Source organism: Phalacrocorax aristotelis, chromosome 14 (assembly GCF_949628215.1).
Source record: "Phalacrocorax aristotelis chromosome 14, bGulAri2.1, whole genome shotgun sequence".
Lineage (NCBI taxonomy): Eukaryota > Metazoa > Chordata > Aves > Suliformes > Phalacrocoracidae > Phalacrocorax > Phalacrocorax aristotelis.
Window position 1 is genome coordinate 4,788,436 of NC_134289.1, and position 21,558 is coordinate 4,809,993.

The 21,558-nt window shown below is 46.5% G+C and overlaps 2 protein-coding genes across 3 annotated transcripts in view; one reads left to right on the top strand and one right to left on the bottom strand.

Moving 5' to 3' along the window:
- The first annotated feature begins 3,950 nt into the window (after nt 1-3,950).
- On the top strand, nt 3,951-16,103 carry TACR2 (tachykinin receptor 2). Its single transcript, XM_075109736.1, has 5 exons — nt 3,951-4,371; nt 7,991-8,185; nt 11,347-11,503; nt 11,838-12,034; nt 13,351-16,103. Exons 1-5 carry the CDS (start codon nt 3,968-3,970, stop codon nt 13,541-13,543), a joined length of 1,146 nt encoding a protein of 381 aa, XP_074965837.1. The 5' UTR covers nt 3,951-3,967; the 3' UTR covers nt 13,544-16,103.
- Nucleotides 16,104-17,287: 1,184 nt separating this feature from the next.
- LOC142064592 (hexokinase-1) overlaps nt 17,288-21,558 on the bottom strand; it is a 44,979-nt gene continuing 40,708 nt past the window's right edge. For both annotated transcript variants that reach the window (XM_075109729.1, XM_075109730.1), the window contains exons 16-18: nt 20,456-20,611; nt 19,510-19,743; nt 17,288-18,796 (exon numbers count right to left, since the gene is read on the bottom strand). In XM_075109729.1, the coding sequence (XP_074965830.1) occupies nt 18,652-18,796; nt 19,510-19,743; nt 20,456-20,611 (535 nt within the window). In that variant the 3' untranslated portion in view covers nt 17,288-18,651. The remainder of the gene's footprint in view (nt 18,797-19,509; nt 19,744-20,455; nt 20,612-21,558) is intronic.

Sequence of the window (21,558 nt, forward strand, 5' to 3'; positions counted from 1 at the left end):
CCTAGAGCATTCATCTTCTAAAATACCAACCACTTCAGTTTTCAGACAAATTTGCACATACGCCTGACACTTACCAAGGGCGCGCAGGCTGGAAATCGCATCACGTACCATGTCGGCGCTGAGAATTCGAGCCTACCGCAAATTCTTTGCGCCTCACGGGCATCGTTCGCATCCAAACACATTCCTGTCACTTACGCGTTTTCCTTGTTTGTGCATTTAACTAAATCGGTAGTTTGGGTTTGACTTTCCTAATGCCTTACCTCATTGTTCGTGCTCTGATTTCTGCAAATAAAATTTCAGGGCACACCAGCTGGGTGAGGAAGCCGATTAAAAGGAGTGTCCATCTTCCTGTCGTTTTCACTCCGAACTGCGCCAATATGTCAAAACAGGTTTCTGTTACAAAACCTTATGAAAATAATTGAATAACGTTTTTCCTTGTCTGAAGCCCAGGCTTTGTCTAGACAATGAAATGGCAAGATTTCTGGACCCAATTAGCATAGTTTAGCAACAAATGGTGGTTTAAAGTAAGATGTTATGAACTGCCTGCGGTGCTGAGGGTCCTTCTGGGTTGTGCTCTCTCCAGCTCAGCCCAGTGCAGCGCAGAGCTGCAGTTTTCCGACCGAGAGCTTGACACCTCTGGCAGCATCGAGGCAGATCATGCGTTACAGCATCTGCTCCCGAGGCCATTTGATGGCTCAACTAGTGGCAGTTTTGTTCACATTAAGGATCAGTAACTGCCTCATTTCCTCCCTCACCTTCAGGGCTACCAGGGTTGTTACAAGTGTGTACAGGGCATGGTAGATCCTGTGAATGGTCTTCAAAAGCCGTAATCTGCAGAGGGTTTGACCTGCAGATCTGCAGAAAAAGGAGGTGAACCCGCAGCTAGCCCTGTACCGGGGAGTGTCAGAAAGTCCCTAAGCTTTTCAGAGCTACCAGAAGCATTTCTGCTACTTTCTTCCAGCCCAAGCCTAGTAAAGCTGCAGTCCAGCTGCACTTTTCCCCACCCAAGGTGGATGGATGCTCGTGGTCCTCACGTCCTGCTCTCAAAGCTGTTCCCTGGACAAAGGTCCTTCCTCCCAGAGCCAAGTTCAACATGCAATATGATTAAAGCAGTAGCCCATATTACCTTGGATTATTTTTCCAAAAGACAAAATGCACCTTTATTCACACTTTCAGGCCCACATCTTTTGTTTGCATCTCTCACCCTTTGCTCAGACCTGGGATCAGTGACTCAGCACGGCAACGTTGGGCCTCAAACAATCCTGCCTGTAATTAAAAAAAACCCAGCAAAACCAGCAAAACCAGCAAAACCCAAAACCCCTGCTCTCAGATAGCCCCTTTGCCTGGTATAACTCCAAAATCATTGAAAAGGTGGGCTTTGCCTCTAGTTCCAGGCATGCGTGGCTTTCCTGAGGAATTTGGAGCCTACCTTTGGAAAAAATTGCTCCAGTTGGTAAGTCAAAAGGCCAATAGCACATGCTGTGTCGCTGGCTGGGCTCCAGGACGATAACCTTAGCAATGCACAACCAGCAAACGAATAAAAGGTGTGGGTGCGTACAAACAAAAGCAAGTGCCTCCTGACTTGTATGATGAAATGTTGACCAAAGGGTGGCTGCTCTCCGATTATCACCCGAGTAACAGGTCAAGAGACCGGGGCAGATGGTTCAGAAGGCAGCAATGGTGCTTCCTAGGAATCACGGGCACCGTAACCATCTTCAAATTCAGTCAGCCAAGAAAGGTTTTGGGTTCACATTGAAACATCAAAAAGTACAATCCCTCTTCTAAGCATTTGCTTATGTTCTGCTTTCTGTAACAAAGACTAATAAAAAACACTTAGCTCTGCTGTCGGCTAAATATATGGAGGGTTTTGCTCATATTCTACTTGGAATTTGAAGAGATTTGAGCAAGCCGAAGGACAAAAATCTGAAGAACACTATGAGCTGTTGAATTCATACTGCAAATCATGAAAAGCCCTCCTGGATGGCATACAGAAAGTGGAAGGTTCATTCATAAGCTGTTTAATGAGGTGCCAGTGGAAGGCTTTCTAGAAGAACCCGGAACAGCTTTGCAATGCACATGAGGAGATATGTGCAAGTGCATTTTTGCAGTTTCTGGGTAAGGCAGTGAGTGGGATTACCTGCAGGTAAGTCCAATGTGAGAAGGAGATATTACATGTGGCACTACAAGTATTAAATTCTACAAAACAATACTTGGATAATACCATCTCAGAGATGATCTGCGGTGGTTATGTGATGGGTTAACTGAAGGCTGCCTCCAGAAATAAATGAAGCAAGGGAAAATCCCAGGCTGAGCTGGTGGAAAGGATCCTGAACCAATAAATACTGCTCTGTTACAGGGGAGCCTGGCACAGCTGCAGCTCCAGCAACCACGGGGGCTGGAAGACCACTGCCGCATGCACAGGGAGAGTTTTTCCTGTGTGTTACTCGTCAGGAGCCTCCTGATCCTGAAAACAGGTTTTAATACCTGAAACACTTCTAGCTTCCAGCAGAGCAGGCATGAGCCAGTGCCAAGTATTCTTTGAAATCTCAGCCTCAATGTGTTGCTTATGTTTATGTCACTTACTGCAAAGCTGAGAGTGAGCGAGAGCATTGTGCCCTGAGCAGAGACGGGAGTCAGAGGTTCCCCTTTCCTATGAGGACCAGATACTCCTTCTTGCTTGCAAGAGGACGATAATTTTCTGCAGCACATCCGGGAAAAAGGGATGCAGCAGTCTGGGGGGGGAATGCCCCTCCTTCAGCCCCTCAGCATCATGGAGCACGGAGGCTGGGAACTGAGGCTCCTCTGGATGTTTCTATGCTAGAGAGCAGCTGGAGAAGGATTTCTGGAGTTCTGGAAGAGCCCCCGGGTGCCAGCTTGCCACTGAAGCCTTATTAGAAGTCCCAGTTCAGGTCTGACCTTCACAAACGCCTCTCCTGGCATTATTTGCTGGCGACCCTTGAAGCACCAACAGGACGTGTTGCTGTAATTTAAATAAATTAAATCATACCAAATCTACTAAACGTGGCGGGTCGAGTTGTATTATATAGGGCAGCCACCATTAAGTAAAATGTATTTAAAATGCAGATAAGCCTCCGAATAGTTGCAGAGGGCAAAACCACCTTGCTAAAATTGCGGTGCTAATATTTTGCTCCTTTCCTGCTATGGAGAGATTGCATGAAGCCGGGGATGGTAAACTTGGCAAAGTAGCTGCCCTTGCATTTAAGCCTGTAAACCCTGATACAGCATCATTTCAGAGATTATTTCAAAACAGAAGGGTGGGGGGAGTTTCAAGTACCACTTTGCCATGTTTCATTTGATGTCAGCTTGGTTGCTTCATTTTTGCCGGCAAGAGACTCCACCTCCTTTCAAAGTCCTTAAACCCTGTAGAGAATTTATCCCAGTACTGCTCCTGCCTCGCACTTAACAGTTACACAGGCAAAGAAAACCAAATGTCCTCAGTCGTGCTGCAGAGGATTCAGATACCTGGTGCCTTGGAAGACCGCTGCCCTGAAAAAGAAGTATTTCTGCTTGGATTGAAGTGTTTTCTGGCTTGATACTTCTATTTATATTTTCTTGGCCCTAAAAATAATCTAAAGGAAGACACTGCCTGTCACCGGCCTGGAAAACACCTTCCTTCCCTGCCACCCCCTCCACCTTTTTTTTTTAATTCCTTTTTATTTCTTTTTTAGAGGAAGAAGAAACTCAAGGGGGAGAGTTGGTCTTTAGTTTTTGCTCTTCAAGCATAGGTTAAAACGCCAGGCTAAGAGGAGGCCCTCGGTATTGCTCATCTTCTGGAACTGTATTGCATTGCGTGGAAAACAGGACGAGAGGATATGAGACATCTCATCCCGATGTCTTTTTAACAGCACTTAGTCATATGCATGGGAATTCATAACACCAGCGTCTACTGCAAGAAAATGAGCAGATGCCAGAAGATTTTACTTTACACTTAGACGAAGAAAAAACCATGAGCACATTTTCCATTGTAAATGCTCACAACGTTTCGCAGGCTGACTCCCTCGAGGCCAGCGGCAACTGGACGGCTGTCAGCCAGTTTACCCAGCCGGGATGGCAGATTGCTTTGTGGGCTATCACCTATTCCTTCGTCGTTATCACATCCATCGTTGGCAATGTCACCATCATCTGGATTATTCTAGCGCACAGGAGGATGAGGACTGCTACCAATTACTTTATCGTTAATTTGGCCCTTTCGGATTTGCTGATGTCTGCTTTCAACACCACCTTCAATTTTATTTATGCCAGTCACAACGTCTGGTATTTTGGCAAGGAATTCTGCAGGTTTCAGAACTGGTTCCCCATCACGGCAATGTTTGTGAGCATTTACTCCATGACAGCCGTGGCTGCAGAGAGGTAAGAGGCGAAGGGAGAAGATAAGGTCCAAAAAATGCACTGTAAGTTATAAAAAGTTATTGTAATACTTTGTGCAGTTGACCTCCACCTACCGTGTCAGGTGCCTTACCAGCAAAGTGGGAGGAGTGCCAGAGAAATAGACTATGGGGTTAGATGATAGTTATGCAGTGAAAGGAAGGCTCTTCTGTCTTACCCCTGGCCTGAAACACACCCGAACGTGTAACAAGTGGAAGTGGCTGATATTTTACTGTTCCCATGCTACTTATCATAAATGGTTTCCCAGTTATCCTGCAAACTTTTTTTTTTAAACCACGAGAAGGACCTCACATTTGGACAGAGCTGGAGTGATACGAATATGCTGCCGGATGCTGAAAGTATTTGCATCCACAATCCGCCTGCGAGTCCAGCAAACCACCAGAAATAATGGGAATTGGATCAGAAATGGCAGTCTGCTCCAATAGTTCACAAGAATTACTTATTCCAAGAGGGAGGAAAGTTATTACAGTGATTTTATTTGACTTCTGAGGTAATTTGGTCTTTTCATAATACTCCCTTACATCTGCCAAGTCTCTTTTACTCAAGCTTAAATTTGTGGAGCCTGTATGTGTTTACAGCTCATTGTTAAGTAGCATGACGCTGCTTTTCTTTTTACTAGAAAGCGGCCAAAAGTCCATGGGAACTTCCTCTCTTAAGAGCAATGGCATGTAAAAGAAGTAGAGGAGGTTAAGCTCCTTTCTAGGCTCTCTACCCTCCTTCCCATCATCCCTCTGTTTCTTCCACTCTCTGCCTGGTGCTGGGAACATCGGTATCTTTGTATCTTTTCCACCCTATATCCCTGCCATGACCCACAGAGGAGGACTTCCCCCAGGCAGCCGGACCCAGCATCCAGAAATACCTGGCGGTCCTTTATCAAGCCCTCTTGTTGACTTTGCAGTTTCCTTCAGGTTTCCTCCGTTCCTTATCAAGCGCGTGTATCCACGAAGGGCCCTTCCAGCTCCCTTGGGAGCCGGGCCAGCATCCCTCTGGAGCCATCTGAAAAGCATTGCCCCGTGAGTCATCAGGGTCACTTTTGTAACTCCCAGCAGCTCTGTTCACCCCAGCACACCCAGCCTCAGGAAGCAATCGACAGACAAATCAAACCAGATAAACTAGCAGGAGAAAGGAGGCTTGGCCCTGTGTGCATGTAACGCCCACTGAACCCCACACCGGAGCTGGGGATATGGCCCGGATCGACAGGCAGCTGCCACAGTACAGGGCTGTTGCCCCTGCAGTCGCTGGAAGCATTGCTAAAAGAGCACGAGGATGAGCAATGTGTTTGTCAGCCTGCAGTTGTCCAGATGAAAGCAAATCCCTATTTAGGAGCAATGGCAGCTCAGTTTTAGACTCAAATACTATTTTGCTGTTCCTGGCTTTAAATCAAGGGTTGTTTGTAACTACTGTAACTCCTATTTTATACATGTGGTCTGCCAAAGAATATTATTTAAAAAAAACAAACCACCAAAACCAAAACATTTCAGCCTGTTCTCATGTCTCCCTACTCTTGTTCCTTGGGGACTTTTGGTGAAAGCACCTATACAGCCAATATCTATTTAGTCACATGGCGCGGATCAGAAAGAGAACTTGGCATCTTGCTGCAAACCATATTTAGCTATTCTTTGCTTAGCCTTAAAATAGATCCCGACACTGTCTCCTGGAAACTCATGGCTTCCAATTGTTGTTATGAGAAGTGTCCGCTTGGGCTCCCTTGTTTAACTTTGATAAAACAATGTAATTTGAAGCGGTTTATTGTAAGGAAGGAGCCTAAGAAGTGACAGTTCTCTAAAACATCTCTGTCTGATGCGGAAAAGGCCCTGGTGGTATTGCTCACCGTTGGGTTTAGGACTACTCTGTTCCCCGTTTCAAGCCGCACTGTGTACCGGGGCAGCTGTTCCCACTGCACATTTCCCGCAGCGCTCCAGGCAGAAATGTAGTATATCAGATCGAGTTTCACGCTCCAGTTAGCAAAGCCTCCTAGGCCGCCTTCAGAAAGCGTGCAAGGGTAGCTGAAGCTCAGCTTGTTTCTCCTGCGCAGTACGAGGACCAGAGGAAGGGTGGTGGGAGCGCGGTCCCGGCGTGCCGGGACATGGGAGGGAGCGGGGCATGGAGAGAGGGCACAGGGAGCACGAGCAGCAGAGGGGCAAAGGCAGACCTGCCACACAGCAAGAGCAGCCAGGAGATCGCAGCAGATTCGGTAAATCTCCCAACTTGCAGGAGCTTGCCTGGAAGCGTGGCTTGCCTTGGGGTGCACCCCCGGCTGAGTGGGGCAGCCTCCACCCAGCAGCCCTGTAACACCTTGAGTATCTGCAGCACAGGCTGCCGTGCCAGGCTGCTTCGGCAGCGCGGAGGGTGGCATCATTTGTATCAAGGACTCGCCATTTACCAAAAGCCACAGGTCATAAATTGGGCACTTCTGTGGGCAAATATTCTCCAGAATTATTCTCCAAATATTATTCCACAAATATTCTCCAGAATCTCCTTGATTCCTCCCTGACCAGATTCGAGCGTTGTATAATACTGTTTACAATGAGCTAAAGAAAAGCAATGTGACATGAAAACTTTATAGCTAAATAAGGATCTGCTGCCATGCAGCGCTGGCTTACTCACTGTGCTGTCTGTCCGTGGAGCTGCCCTCTGTCCTGCAGCAGCAGCCGGGCAGGGCTCCCTCCCAACAGCCTGGCCAAGAGGCAGCACAGAATTTGTCAGATTTTCACTATGAAAACCAGAAGGCAATGGCCATTTTCCACTCTATTTTGCCTTTGTAACAACCATGAAAGAGAGTACAGAAAGCATGACAAGAAATGCATAATTGATTATGTACTCATTACGACACCATGCATTTCTACACAGGGAACTTAAAACCAGCGAGCACGCAGGCTCGCAAGTAATCTAATAGTCAGATGTGCCATGAGGGCTCTGAGCAGGTGTGGGACGAAAGGGTCAGCCTTCCCCTTCCGCTGCAAGCACGAGTGCTCGAGCATTTACAGGCAGAGGTGGCTGGCACATGAGCTTTCCACAGCTAAATATCAGTGGGGAAAAACTCAGGGTAAAGGATACTCTAGACTCCAATCTGCTGTTGTGATAATATGGGATGTCAGAGGAGACTGACATAATTAGGGAGAAACAGAGTGTTTGGAGGTGTTTTTTTGGTAGAGGAAAGAGAAAGGGCATGGAATTAAACAGTGCATAACTCCAAACTAACAGGAACAGATCACAGCACAAAATTTCAGACCAAACAGATCAAAAGCATTTGAAAAATTAATTGAAAAAAGAAAAGAGGGGAAAAAAGCAAAAATCAAAGGAACGGTAATACTTGTGAAGACCATATGCAGAAGGCATAGGTGATTGCTTCCTCCTCACACCAGAAGCATCCATCCACGTGGCTTTAATATATTCTGCCCTAAGACTTACAGTCATTCTCTTCAGAAAGGATTTAGCTCCTTCTAATTATTTATAGCCTGGAACCTACCAAAATGTCTCTATAAATAAAGCCCACTGTACTGTCCTAGTGAGTTTTTATACTTCCTATATTTTTGTATAGGTCACCGATACAATGTAAAAGCATTACCTATTTTTCTTGCAGGTACATGGCAATAATTCATCCCTTCAAGCCCAGGCTCTCTGCTGGAAACACCGGAGTCATCATAGGGATAATCTGGCTGGTGGCATTTGGGCTTGCCTTCCCGCAGTGCTTCTACGCCAAGATCATGATGGACAACGGAACAACAAAATGCATCGTTGTCTGGCCTGATGATGTTGGCTCCAAGCACCAGCTCACGTAAGAGAAATGAGAAAACTCTTCAATTAATGCAAAAGTTAACTAGGAAATCAATTTCATCTCCAAACTGTTGGCTACTGGCAGTGCTAGGAGAGAGGGAGGGGGGAACAAGGCAGCAGGGTAATACAGGTCTGGGGCCACCCATCTAAGCTCAGTTTAAGCCAACTGTGGAAAAAGCTGCCAGGTGATCATGGCTCAGGGTAAAGAAGAGTGATGCACTATCCTCCCCTGCTTTGAGAAGTGGTTATAGGAATTAGAAGCCCTAGATACAGGGCTTGGTGGATTTAAGAGAAACCAGCATAAAAAGTCTCTAAACAAGCAATAAATCCTGGTTCCAAAGATTTTGGATTTTCTCCCTCCATCAGGCAGGAAGAAACTGGGTATCTTTAATGCTGAGAAGCCACATAATTAGCTAAAAATTATGGTGTTCTTTGTGGGGGGAAAAAAAAAAAAAGAGAGGAGCATGTTTCAAACATCCTAAGGTTTTATTGACTGACATATCTCGGCACACATCTGCGCTGCCAAAAGCTCCTAACCCTCACAGCAATTTCCTCCTGCTTTAAAGCAAGATTGTTCAGACAGATGAAACAAGCCATACCCTGCATTTAGGGGATCTGCTGTGATTAATCATTATTCAAAGCACATCATACACAGAACAGTTTGAGAAATTTATCAAGCAAAACATATTTATACGAAGTAGTGATGGAAGAACTGCAGAAAAAGAACAAATTGATGAACGAAATGGAAACAATTTTTCAAACCAAAACCAAGTGCTAAACTCCCCATATCCATTCTTCTCCGTGAACACTTTTGCCCAGCTACGTGCACCAGGGACATTTTTCCTTTCTCAGTGTTCTCTGGCAGACAGCTGGATGCCTCCTGCAGTTACTTATTACCAAACTAACCGGTTTTCACACTAATATGTGCCAAGTTCCCGGAGCTTCATGTAACTTCGTCTGAGCTGCAGCATATTCAGCCATTGGGAGTCAGTTGTCCCCAGTCTCCAGAGTCACAGAAGAGCAAGAGTAAAATCAGGCTCACATCATGTTGGGTGCCGTTCCTGCCGGGCCTCCTTGGCTGGTACCCCATGGCGCATGCTGGGGAACACAGTATGCCAGCCTTCCGTCGATTGAGAAGCAGGGGTAGCAGATAATCACTTATATCTAAGTCACTGATGACTATTTCATTCAGATGAAAAGCGCGAGGTTTATTTCTCCCACATCCATTCTTTGGGAAGGATTGAAACAAGAGTTTCCCGGCATGTCAACAAAATCTCTGTGTGCTGGAAAGGTTGGTCCTGAACACATCAAATAACGGGCAGGTTCTTTCTGGAATCACCAGCTGAAGAGCAGCAGCTCCCAAACACTATAAATCACTTCATTCACCAGCTCGCTCTCTCCCTGAACAGCCTCAGATTTGCAGGTTTCAGTAGCTATCCTAGAAAGGAAGTTGGAAGCAGCGCGCCCCAGAAACCATCTTGGGTGATGGACCTGTTGGGACAAATGCCTGCAATACAGGCCAGGGAGAAAAAGCCACGTGCAGCCGTTCACGTGCTAGTCCGAAAATTGAGGAAAAGAAATACTAAGAAACTCAAAGAAAAACTAAAGAAATCAAGAAGTGGGTTCCTCTGTTGACTGAGGGTCCTCCAAATCCTTCTTAGTCGATTAAAACCAGCTTTCAAGATTTCTAGACTTCAGAGCAAGAGAAAATCTTTTTTTGCAGGAAAAATGTTTATAATTCTGATAGAAACAAGTCCAAAAAACCCCCAAAAAATGCATTGTTGTGACTGCCAGTCCCTGAGAAATCTTGGATATGAAGGGACTAAATTTGTAGAAGTTTAAGGAAAACAAAGAACCTTAACCACAGAGGATTTTGGGTTTTTTCTGGTGACAGGTTAACTTTGCAGCAAAGTAGCAAGACTTCAAGACTAAAAGTTTCTTTTTGCCACACGCTCAAGCTTAGGCTCCCATCCTCCTCTTCTCCTCCCGGGATGGGAACTCTAAAAGGACTTTGCCTTTCCGCTGCTCTCCACACATGGTATTAGACCTTCAAAAGAGGTACTGCTCTGAGGAGACCTGGGAAGGGTGGAGAACAGGCAGCGATAAGCTTTCTATACGCAGCCACCCCAAGGAGCAAACACCACTGAGAGCCCCAACACCGACTTCAACAGCGCTCCGCAAAGCGGCTGACCCCGCTCACTCACGCGGCAAGGAACTCCAGAGCGTCGTCGTGCTAAGAAAGACCACTTGCACCCAGCCTTTTGTGGTCATTGCCAGCAGCGTGTGCCAGAGCCCTCCTGCCTAATCCTAGTTTTCACACTGTTTACGTTAAATTGACAGCTGCGCTAACTGAGTGAGCAAGTTGTTTCCTCCCCATAAATGGTGGTTGCTTAAAATAATCAAACCCCAACATGCAGGAACCAGCAGAAGCTTGTGGGGTAACATAGAAAGCTAGAAAGGGCTGAGCTAAAACACAGCCGAAGGAGATTCCAGTGCTTTCAGCTGAAGCAGTAACCACGTAGCCTCTTGCGATATATGGTTGTGCGTGCACTCACAAATAAAAACAGCCAGCAACACAACTACAGCAATGACTGCCGCTCACTTTCTGCGAGGCAATATTCCTCCCTCGCCCTCTGCAGCGTCTTCCCTGCCAAGCCTGCGCGCCCTGTTAGCAGCCAGCGACATTCTGAAGTCCCTGATGCGGGCTTTTTTCACTGTTGCTGAATTAAGCTGTTGACACTATTGTATTCACCAAGTTACTCTGCAGTTTTTGAACTATTCCTTTTCCATTTCTGTGATTTAAAGGGTCATATTTTTAGGGCCACAAGTCTTAGACGTCTCTCTCTCCTGACTGCAGTGGGATAGCAAAGCTCAGGGCGGGTGGCCATGGACTGTAACCCTCTGATAAAAGATAAATTATATTACTCCATCTCAAAAGGGCAGCAAAACCAGCCCGAGGACTAATCATCACAACACAAGCAAGATGAACTTTTGCTGTTTACAGAAGTCCCTGTAATGATGTTTGTAGGCAAAACTTCTGCTTCTTGATGCTTTGGGGTTGAACTTAATGGGAGCCAGACATACATGTCCAAAAGACAATTTCTGAAAGAGCCCTTCAAGAGACATACTGACTATGAAAATATGCCTGTTCTTGTTTTTCAGGTATCACATTGCAGTGATCGTGTTGATTTATTTACTGCCTTTAATGGTGATGTTTGTTGCATACAGCATTATAGGAATTACTCTGTGGAGCAGTGCAGTTCCAGGCAACCACCTTAACAGAGTCCGCTACGAACACCAAGTTAATGCCAAAAAAAAGGTCAGAAGTGAAACGTAAAAATAATTACCCTCAGCGCACTAGCCCTGCTGGCTCCAATTCCAAAATGGAGCTTGCATTTGATACAAAACCTTGTGGGATTGGGCATGAAAGGTTGACAATATATTTTGGGCCAGGGGTAAAGGGCATCACCCAACAAGTATGAAAAAAATGGTGATCTACAGACACCAGCCAGCCTCCAAGGAAGAAAGGCTCATGTCAGTAGGCAGTGGGCCACTTCCCAGCGGTCCTTAGAGAGCAAAGCCCAGTGTCAATGAATCTGCACATCACAGGATAAACCAAGCCCCGGAGTAACACGCTGGTTTTGTTTTTCTAGTTTGTGAAGACCATGGTGGTAGTTGTGATAATTTTTGCTGTCTGCTGGCTGCCCTATCACATATACTTCATCCTGGGAAGTTTCAAGGAAGACATCTACCAGCAGAAATACATTCAGCAGGTTTATCTCGCAATCTTTCTCCTTGCCATGAGTTCAACGATGTACAACCCCATCATATACTGCTGTCTTAACCAAAGGTGGGTAGCGTGCCCGTGTGTGCGCAGAGAAAACAGAAATGTCAATCTGAAAAAGCATAAATCTCTGGAGGTGAGAACAACTGTGATTTTCAAGTGCAGTCCATAGTCCGTGTAGACAAGGTAATTTATGCTCCACTAATGATGTCAGATTAGCCCCACTTGCGGTGAGATTTTAACTCAACCCTTAAGATTTTCTGCCTCCGAATAAAGTCAAGCAGCAGGTGTATGACCAGCACAGGCACATCTGCACCGGTTTCCACATGCAGACTACCTTATTTCCAAGGAAGGAGGGAGGACCCTGTAATCCCTGCATTGCATCTGCTGACCCTAATGCCGGGCTGGCTTAACCACCCGCTCCTCCTGTGCTACCACCCCCCGGCGCAGCCCTGAGCCCCCCACAGGCGCAGGGCTCACCCCCGTGGGGAGCAGGAGCGGCCCACAGGTGACCTGCCAAGACTCCCATGCAGGCACACTGCCACGAGCAAGCAGCTAGGAGAGCACAACCCCTTCGTGCCAAAAGATGTCTCTCTTGCTCTGTGCTGAGAACGGGCTGCTCTCGGGACGCTGGTGTGGCAGGACGCGGGGCTTTGGGGACTGCTCTGGCCGCCCTGCGGGTCTCCACGCCAATTCCTGCCTGCACGTCCCACCCTCCCTAACCCACATCTCTCTTCACGCCAGCTGCACGCACAGTGAGCTGTAAGGGTAAGAAATAGTTATCGGCACACCTCCTCCAGCACCTCCATGCTGTTTCACTGGGAATCCACCAGCAAAATGCCTAACTCCAGAGTGATGCTAGGAGGCTCGCTCCTTCCGAGCATTTCAAACAGCATCCTGCCCCTAAGCTCACAAAAGAAGGCAGTCGTGCAGCCCATTCAGTCAATCTGCATTTAACATAAAACACCCAAAGACATCCTCCTCCTCTCTCAGAAAGCAGACAGCTTCCTCATTTAATTATTTATGGTTTTTTGAAAAAGTTTCCAGTGGGTAAACACATGTATTTTCCTCAGATGTTCTGCTTCTCATGAATACTGCTATTGGCATGGTCAGCACCCTCTACCGAGCACATTAAACAACCTGCTTTTTGACTGATTTTTACATACTTACTTCAAATATAAGGAAATCTGATCATAAACTCCTACTGCTCTTCTCTCTATGGTTTTATACATTTAGCTCTTCACCTCGCTCCTTTGATTTCAGTTGAAACTTTTTCTTTCCATGGTCATTCAGAGGTAGAATGAAGTCATCCAGCACTTGTTCTTTCTCTGTGTAGTCAAAAAGATCACTTCACCATTTAATTTATTTTCTTACATTTACAGGTTTCGTTCTGGCTTCAAATTGGCCTTCCGGTGGTGTCCGTGTATAAAAGCAACTGAGAAAGACAAACTTAAACTTATGCAACCATCTCTTTACCAGACAACCCGCAGGAAGTCAAGAACAAGTTTCAACACAGAAAGCCAACTGAATGAGAAAGAGAAGACATCGTTTACCCTCACCCAGCTAACGCTTTGATTTTCTCCTCCCGGTTCTGGCTCTATCCTAATACACCATTTTGAGGCAGCAGGTTTGAGAAGCCTGAGGGTGGTCTTTTTTTCTGGAGCAACTGTTTCCTATGGGACTTTTTCAGATGCCATCACAGTGAAAGCAGCCTGCTGATAATACTTATATCCATGTAGGTCCAACTATGACCCAGCTATGGATGCAAGTTCAGCCCTCCCTTATACCAACAACTGCAGTACAGAACAGAGATTTTGCCCATGAGGTCAGCAAAGCAGTGAATCAGACCTGAGGCAGTGCCAATTAGTAGAATATCACTTATTCTCTTCCAGGTAGCGTTCTCCTACTTTGTGTTCCACCGAGACGCTTAAACCTGCAAAAGTGGCGATAGAGCAGAAAGGCCCAGTTTGGAGGGACCCCATGGTGTGGGCAGCTAAATCCCATGGCTCGGCAGACCCAAGGTGGACAAGACTGTGGAGAAAAGCTTGTTTATGACAGAGGCAAATTCTAGCACATCAAGACTGAAAAGCCTGCCCTGAAAATTTTCTGAATTCTGGGATTTTCATGCCTGCAACTTCACCAACACCATCTCTCAGCAGTTAAAAGTAAGAAACAATTCCTCCAGATGTCATCATTGCATGGATTTCTATAAATCTGTACCAAACTACAATGTTATTTTACTATTAAACTGCGCCCAAGTGATTCCTCTAACTTCACATAGTTAATAGAGCCATAGCTTTGCACACAAAAAGCTCCTACAACGTCGAAAAGATCCAGTTATTGAAATAATCCTCTGCTCTGTGAAAGCAAAACTATACAGTGTTGCCAGCATTGGTTTCTCCAGTAAATTCAGAGAAAAGATTTGTGGCTTCAACTGAAAGAGTACTCAGGGTTATGATTTTCCCAAGGCCGTTTCAATACAGGGACCAGCAGATACATCTTCCTTCTCCACTTCTCCACCCCCCTGGCTGCTCTGGGGAACAATCATGTTACACAGAGCCCCAACAAACTTGTCTCGCCAATGGGACAACAGAGCACGGGGCTGTATGCCCTTCTGAAGTGTTCATTATTTTAAATCATTCCAGCAGGTAGTTTCTAGTCTCGATGTTATCTGTGCAGCCCCCTTAACTGACCAGCCTGCTCTTCCCAAGACTGCACCGCTGGGGTGTGTGCAGGGCAGAAGGAGAGCAGTAAGACACATCTGCAGACAGCCACCACCACATCTTTCTTCTGAAGGGATTCAAAATAACTTGGGAGGAACGTTCTGCAAGCCACATGTCTCTGGGATCAGACTAGAGGTTGCAAAGATTCTTGTTCCGAGGAACTGAAGGACACCTACACACAGCGGTCACTGTTTCATATACATAAGTTGTACCTCTCCCATGTCCAGTCAATGTGACCGCAAGCCCTTTAAACACTTTAAACCCTGCAGCTTTCTAATGCAGATCTAAGACCAAACAGGCCTATCTTGAACATCCCATCTTCCCCTCCACCTTCCATCACACCTTAGAAGCCAGCCAGAGCCTATTCCAGATGCCCAAGCGTCACACACATGCTGGCACTGTCTCCCCTGTGCAGCCCCTGACAGGCACCGATGTTTTCTGACAGCTCACGGCATCCTTCTGTTGGTTGGGTGCAGAAAGCAGAGGATGATTTCTTCAGGTTGCAAGTGAAACTCCCTGTGCCCTGAAGGACTCACACTGCAGATCCTGAGATGTTTCTCCACTAGAAACAGCAACGGTTAAGAAAGCAGAGACGCTCTGAGCCCTCATTAGACACTGGAAGAAAAGGCACGCCAAGGCAGACTACATTATTTCCTCTGATATATGAAGTAACAGGAACACCATGCTCCATAGTAAATACATGCAATTCTTCATATAAATATAGACATGATTAGATACCACGCAGCAGTAAAACACCTCCAGGTCTGCCTCCTCTGCACAGTTAGTCATGCTCTAAGCAGCAATGGAGTCCCTGCAGTCAGTAAAGAAAAACATTTGAAGAATCTCACTTTTATTGCAAAGGAACGAACAAAAAGCGCAGAACGGAGTTCAGAAGTTCAGAAACACTTTATTTTGTCTTCTGCTATTTTCTTAAGAAAACAACAAAACAAAGTCTGCTTGTTTTAAAACCCATTCAAAAGGCTTCTGAGAGAACCCCCAGAGGAATAAGGAGCAGATGACATTACAACAGTGGTATGCAAATGGTCTTTTCCCCAGGAAATATAAGATTTTTGTGTTCATATTGCAGTAATTACAGCTTAACAATTAAGAGGACTGTGATTTATTCACCAAGCCTAAAAGCTTTAAGTAAGACATCTCAGTCATTGCTTGGATAACATTGGAGACATTTCTTTGGACAGTTATAGCTTGTGATTCACTTGGAACAGGTTTGTAGGGGTAAGGAGTAGTCTGGAAATGGAAATCCCACCAGGTCTCCCTTTGGAAAAGTACTGCCATGTCTTATTGAGTACATCACCCTCGGTCCACAGTAGGAAAAGTTGCGCGGTTAGAAACACAAACTCACTCCCTATTTGTTATGAGCTGGAGTCAATAAACAAAACAACTTATACCAGCATCTCCAAAACTCACAGTCACCCTGAGACCAAGTTTAACTTCCACTTCTCATTCATCCTCCCTCCTGCACTGAGCTGAGCCTAGTCCTCAGATGCTGAAGAGCTCGGAGCCCAGGTCCCCAGGCATGGCTCACACCACCCCTACGGCGCTGCCGACAGCGGGCATAGGTTTTGCAAACCTTCAAGCGATTAAAATGCAATGTGTCCCCTGTGCCCAAAAACTTTCTCACCTTCTTCTGTCTCCTATTTGGGGTCATAGCTGCACATCAAGGGTGTCAGAGACAATTCAAGCTGTAACATAAGATGGGTAATTGGAGAAGCACAACTTTAGTGGATGCAAAAGGGGCTTACATATACACCTCTGACACAGGATGCGCAGACCAGCAGCGTACGAGCGCCTGACACTGTGATTCTGCAAATGTTAACCCTATGCACACAGGGAGGTTACGGACCGTGACGTGCATCAGACTTCTGCGGGGACACAGAGACTGTAATGTATCCATCACTGTGCATCTGGCAAAGCCTAATATAATCACACTGGCTTTGATGCAGTGGGCTGAGGTTTTCCTGCACTGCAGATCCCCCTGCATGAGACAGGGCATGAGATGCACCTGGGCAAACTACATATGCCCTAGGACTTGGGTGTTGTCAGCTCTGTGCCTCTGCTGAACTACATTAGGCAACATGAGGCATGGGGACCTGGGTGAAATCCACCCTGTTTGAACCTGACCCCGAATGCCCGGGAATAAAAACACACACACAAAACGCAGGCACCACTGGGATTAGGTTGCAGCTCTCCCTACACAATAGCTCTTCCCAAAGCACTAAGCCACCAGCCAACAGCACCTCTTCCAGAAAGAACCACTAAACACCAGTTAACGCACATCAAAAAGTTTAATATTTTCACAAGTATCACGTAACACTAGTATTGGAGCTACTAGTGTGCAAAGTAAAAAGACTCTCTACCTTTGCAAAACCAGTTAGGCATGCAATTTTTCAGGTAGACACACTTAAAGCTGCAATGACTGTGACTCACATGTTACTTTACAACATTCACTCACAGTGCACCATAATGCATATTGAAATGTTATCGATACGTAGGGCAATCCAAATCTTAGGGGAGTGGAACGAGGACAAAGAGGAGTAGCCTGCAAATTTCCATCTACTTTTTGCAGGAAAAGGCAGCAGGGAAAACCATGCAGACATCTCAAATTCATTTTTGGTAGATGAGCAGGAATTAAGAACTACTGTGTGGTCTCCCTCTTCGCAGAAAGTGGCGTGACTTGCAAATGTTATTCAACATTTGTCTTCCTAACTGATTCTCAATTTAAGTAATGCAACTGGTATGCAAATATAATAATGGCATTAACTCAGCAGAGGACAGGATACACCGAGCGTATGTGACCTTTGTTGTTGCTTTAGTCCTTGGAATAAGCTGGGTCCAATTTTGGCTTTGTGTTTTGTTTAGTTTATGCACCCGGGTCCTCAAAGGCAAGATCTAAATCAAACCCTCATATTCCTTTCTAATCACTAATTATAGCTGAGTGATTGTGTTCTGAGTGGCTGCTTAACAGTATTAAAGATTAAAGCTTTGTGTGGAAGCAAATACCCATTTAAGGCAAAAGATGGAAGTATACACATCTGAGTGATGCTGTCTAGCTGCAGAGTCGGTAGAAGGGCAGCTGCAGTGCCTGGATCTAGGCTAACAAGAAGAAATAGAAAATATTTTTAATAAGAACTCTTAAACAGAAGAATACAGCACAGCCTGCCTAAGGACTGTAAACCCACCGATTTCCCAGGTCTAGAGGTTTGGATTACCCCAATCACCAACCACTTTGTTTTACTCTTTAGGGATTTCTTGCCAAAACACGACAGATTTTGCCCAGTAACACAACACTATTCACAGAAGCAATGGGAAATACCAGTGGAACCAGATCTGTGGGACAAGGGCGTTTACTTTTACCATGACAAAATAGGCATCAAGGAAGCAAGTAAGTCGCATTGTCAAGTCCCACTATAGAGTTACGTGCGTGCACGGTGCTGACACACCATAATGGTTTCACAATCGCTTTATACGAAACAACAGCAGGTAGATACGCAGGAGGGAACTGTTGCTTCCCCTTCACTAAAAGCATCAACACCCAGGTCTGGTGGTCAGTGTGCTGGCAGTGCGCTTAACAGGGTTGCTGCAAAGAACACGTCTGGTACGAGGAAATGGTAGCTCTCAACGCACATCACTCGGGGCAATTTTGTCTCAGACAACAACTGATTTTTGACAGCTGCAGAAATTATAGACTGATTCTTCAATGACCTACAGATGGGGAAGGTACCAACAAGGTGAATAAGAAACATGCAGATCGGGGTCCAGAAACAGGGGGTATTATTAACAGCACACATTCTATCTTGTATCCTATTTTTTATGTCATTAGTTGTTTTTTTTTTTCCCCGATAAAGCAGTGAGTTCTGGGTTTTTACCAGTTCTGACTATGCAGTCGCTGCTTTATGAGAAAGTGCTCACAAGACAGAATCGGGGCCGGGATTGTGGAGTTCAGTTCTGCTCAGCGTCGCGAAGCCTGCATCCCACCGCTGTGATGAGCGCTGCCCCTTTCCCGCTGCCGTCCTCTGACAGCAGGAAGGTCACATCGCAGTTGGGTGCCAGGTCTTTGACTGTTTGGTGCATGATCCTTGAAAAGCTGCAGAAGGAAACAATGGCAGTGGGTGAGGGAGGTCCTGCAGCATCTGCAGAGTGTCGGGTGCGCGCGCTGCCGCAGGCCTTTGCGGTGCTCCCCCTTTCACCGGGGAAAGAACTAAAATGCTGGAAGCTAGCATGGATTTGAAGACTGGGAGCAGAGGGAGTTAAAGGAAAAAAGCACCTGTAGCCCACCCCTGCATCTTTGCCTACATGGTGTTAACCCCCACAGCAAAGGGGAGAGAGACCATGTACAGTCATCTCCTTCCCACCCATCTCCCTCCATGCACGCCAGAGATGGACGGGCAGTAGTCCTCCCCTCCTCCTGCCACCAGCTCTTTGAGAGTCCTGCCCTTGCCAGCAGCCCATCTCCTCTGCACACTGAACAGAAACATCCTGCAAAGAGGCACCAGCATTTCAGCACTGCTCTGTCATTGCCTTTGCGCAGCCAAGAGATCCTTTCCTTGCTGTGCGGCTTCCAACTTGTTCGGCAAGCTGCGTCCCCTTCAGTTTGTCACCGCCCCAAGAATCCTTCACACTTCCTTCTTGATCGTCTCGTTGCCCTTTAGAAAGCCCTGACCACCCCTGATTAAGGCTTCTTTTCCTTGGCTCTTATCCTAGCAAGTAAGAGATACCAGCTTGGTGCATCAAAAGAAAGGACATACAAGCACCGCTACAGATTGCAGGCAAGCAAATGCTAAGGAGGTGAATACTCACTGTGGATGCAGTTTGTACAGAGTCCCATCCACACCAACCGTTATCTCCAGGTGCTCTAATCCTCTGTTCTCCCTAATTTTATCTACAACGGCAGCCATTCCAGCACCGCACAACTGAGCTGCTCGCCTCGACACCGCTCCACACACAGTCTTGACAATGATACTGTCATCGCAGGTGCTGTTGAGCCCCAGCTGCTGGAGGATGGCTCGCACCTGCAGCAAGGCTAACCTGTCGCTGCAGAAGCAGAAGAGCACAGTGTTAAATTACAGGTTTCCTCAGCCAAACCACTGGCACAAACCCCACTGCATTGATGGCTGCACCCATGCACCCACACCAGGCAGCAGCCTTTCCTGCCAGGGCAAGAGACCTCAGGGAATGCAAACTCCTTCACTCCAGCACCACGCTGCAGCGCAGGAGAGGAGCGCAGGGGGGGCAAGGGAGGCTTCGAGTCCGGCTCTGCATTGCCTCCCCTGCTCTTTTCTTACCAAAGGGCATTTCAGGAAAATATTTTTAATTATAAACTTGGGTTTCCCCCCCCCCCATTAAGACTCAACAGTCTTTGAGAGTACTTTAAAATACAGAGTCTGAGCAATAAAGACAAAAATATCCAGGAAAGAAGTGCTCATACAGCTAGTGTTCATTCAGTTCAGCAATTATAGCCAGACACACACAAGGGGCACAGGAAAATGTCTTGATTTCCAAGCAAGCAAATAAAGCGATACAGTAAAGGAATCCTTGACAGCCCTTCCTATGATTTAGCAGTGAGCATTGCTAGAAATTCAGATGATATTGTGGAGTCCTTCTGCACATGCACAGGCTGAAACCAAAATAATCTCTGGAGAACCAAGCAATGCTCTCCAGAGCTGCCCCTCCTCTCCACCAGTGTCACCAGATGAGTGTTACCACACTATTTCACCCTAAACAGCCTCCTGTGCAGTGCTCTTACCTCTCAATCTGAGAAAGGAACTTGGTTTCAAAGATATGTCTGGTCTTCAGCGTCTCTGAAATCTGGCCTCTGAACAGGAACCCCCGTTTGGTAAAGTCAATCAAAATATTGCGGACTATTTCCCCCAGGTACATCCCACTGATCATTTTCTCATACCTGCAATGAAAGACAGTGGCACAGCTCATATTTGCCAAGGCAGCATTGCAGCTGTGTTGTCAGCCAGGTTTTCTGCCTGCGCACACTGGAGACGTGAAATACGCAACCTGATTTATACAGAATGGCCATTTACTAGAAAAACTGGGCACGGAAAAGCATGAAGACTCAGTGGGAAGCCTTGTGAGCTCATCTATGGAACGCTTCATCGGTTCCTCACTACCATGCTCCCCCAGCCAGGCTGCTGTTAGTGGCGGCTGGTGTTTCTCCCAGATGAAAGAAATCAAAACCTGTCGCCAGAGAGCAGAACGGTGCCCAGATAAAAGCCAAATTTGCCGTGCATCCCCCAGTGACAGCCCTGAGTGGACCCCAGGGAAAACTTGTCTCCACTGCACAACATTGGGGACCCCTCTTGAAGCACAGCTGAGACCTTCAACAGAAAAAGCTCAATAGCTCCATGCAGCAAAATTACAGGAAAACCTCAACATATGTATAGTCACTGCGAGTGCGTTTTTAAGGGAGCCCTGTGCTGCAAAACCCTGTGAAAGATAACAGAGGTGAAGAAGGTATGTCCGGCATATTCACAGGATCACTGACCTGTAAACTACCAAGCTGGGGGTCCGGGGTTGGTTTATGCTTTTCAGTTAATTCCAGCACCTGGTTTGCAGTACGGGATCAGTAGTCCAAAAACCCCAGGGAGGAACCAAGCTCTCTTGAACCCTTCTTGCTCCACACTTTGCACACAGGCCAGACAGAGGGAATATCTTCCACCTGCAGACCCCTTCCCTGCACACAACAAGGAGCAGTCCAAGAGCAGTGCTCGGCCCTGGTACGGGGCAGCCCTGTGCTGAGGAGGGCAGGAGTCTGCTTTGCACTCCCTTCCTCTCCAGCATCGTTCTGGTTTGAATGGAGCATTTAGGGGTCCATGAGCTGTGCCCTTACCAATGAGA

What these genes read in the sequence shown, in the direction of transcription:
- TACR2 (XM_075109736.1), top strand. Translation starts at nt 3,968, where the DNA reads ATGAGCACATTTTCCATTGTAAATGCTCACAACGTTTCGCAGGCTGAC. An exon ending in GGCTCCAAGCACCAGCTCAC is followed by an intron (nt 8,186 to 11,346) that starts GTAAGAGAAATG and finishes CTTGTTTTTCAG; the next exon opens with GTATCACATTGCAGTGATCG. An exon ending in AAGTTAATGCCAAAAAAAAG is followed by an intron (nt 11,504 to 11,837) that starts GTCAGAAGTGAA and finishes TTGTTTTTCTAG; the next exon opens with TTTGTGAAGACCATGGTGGT.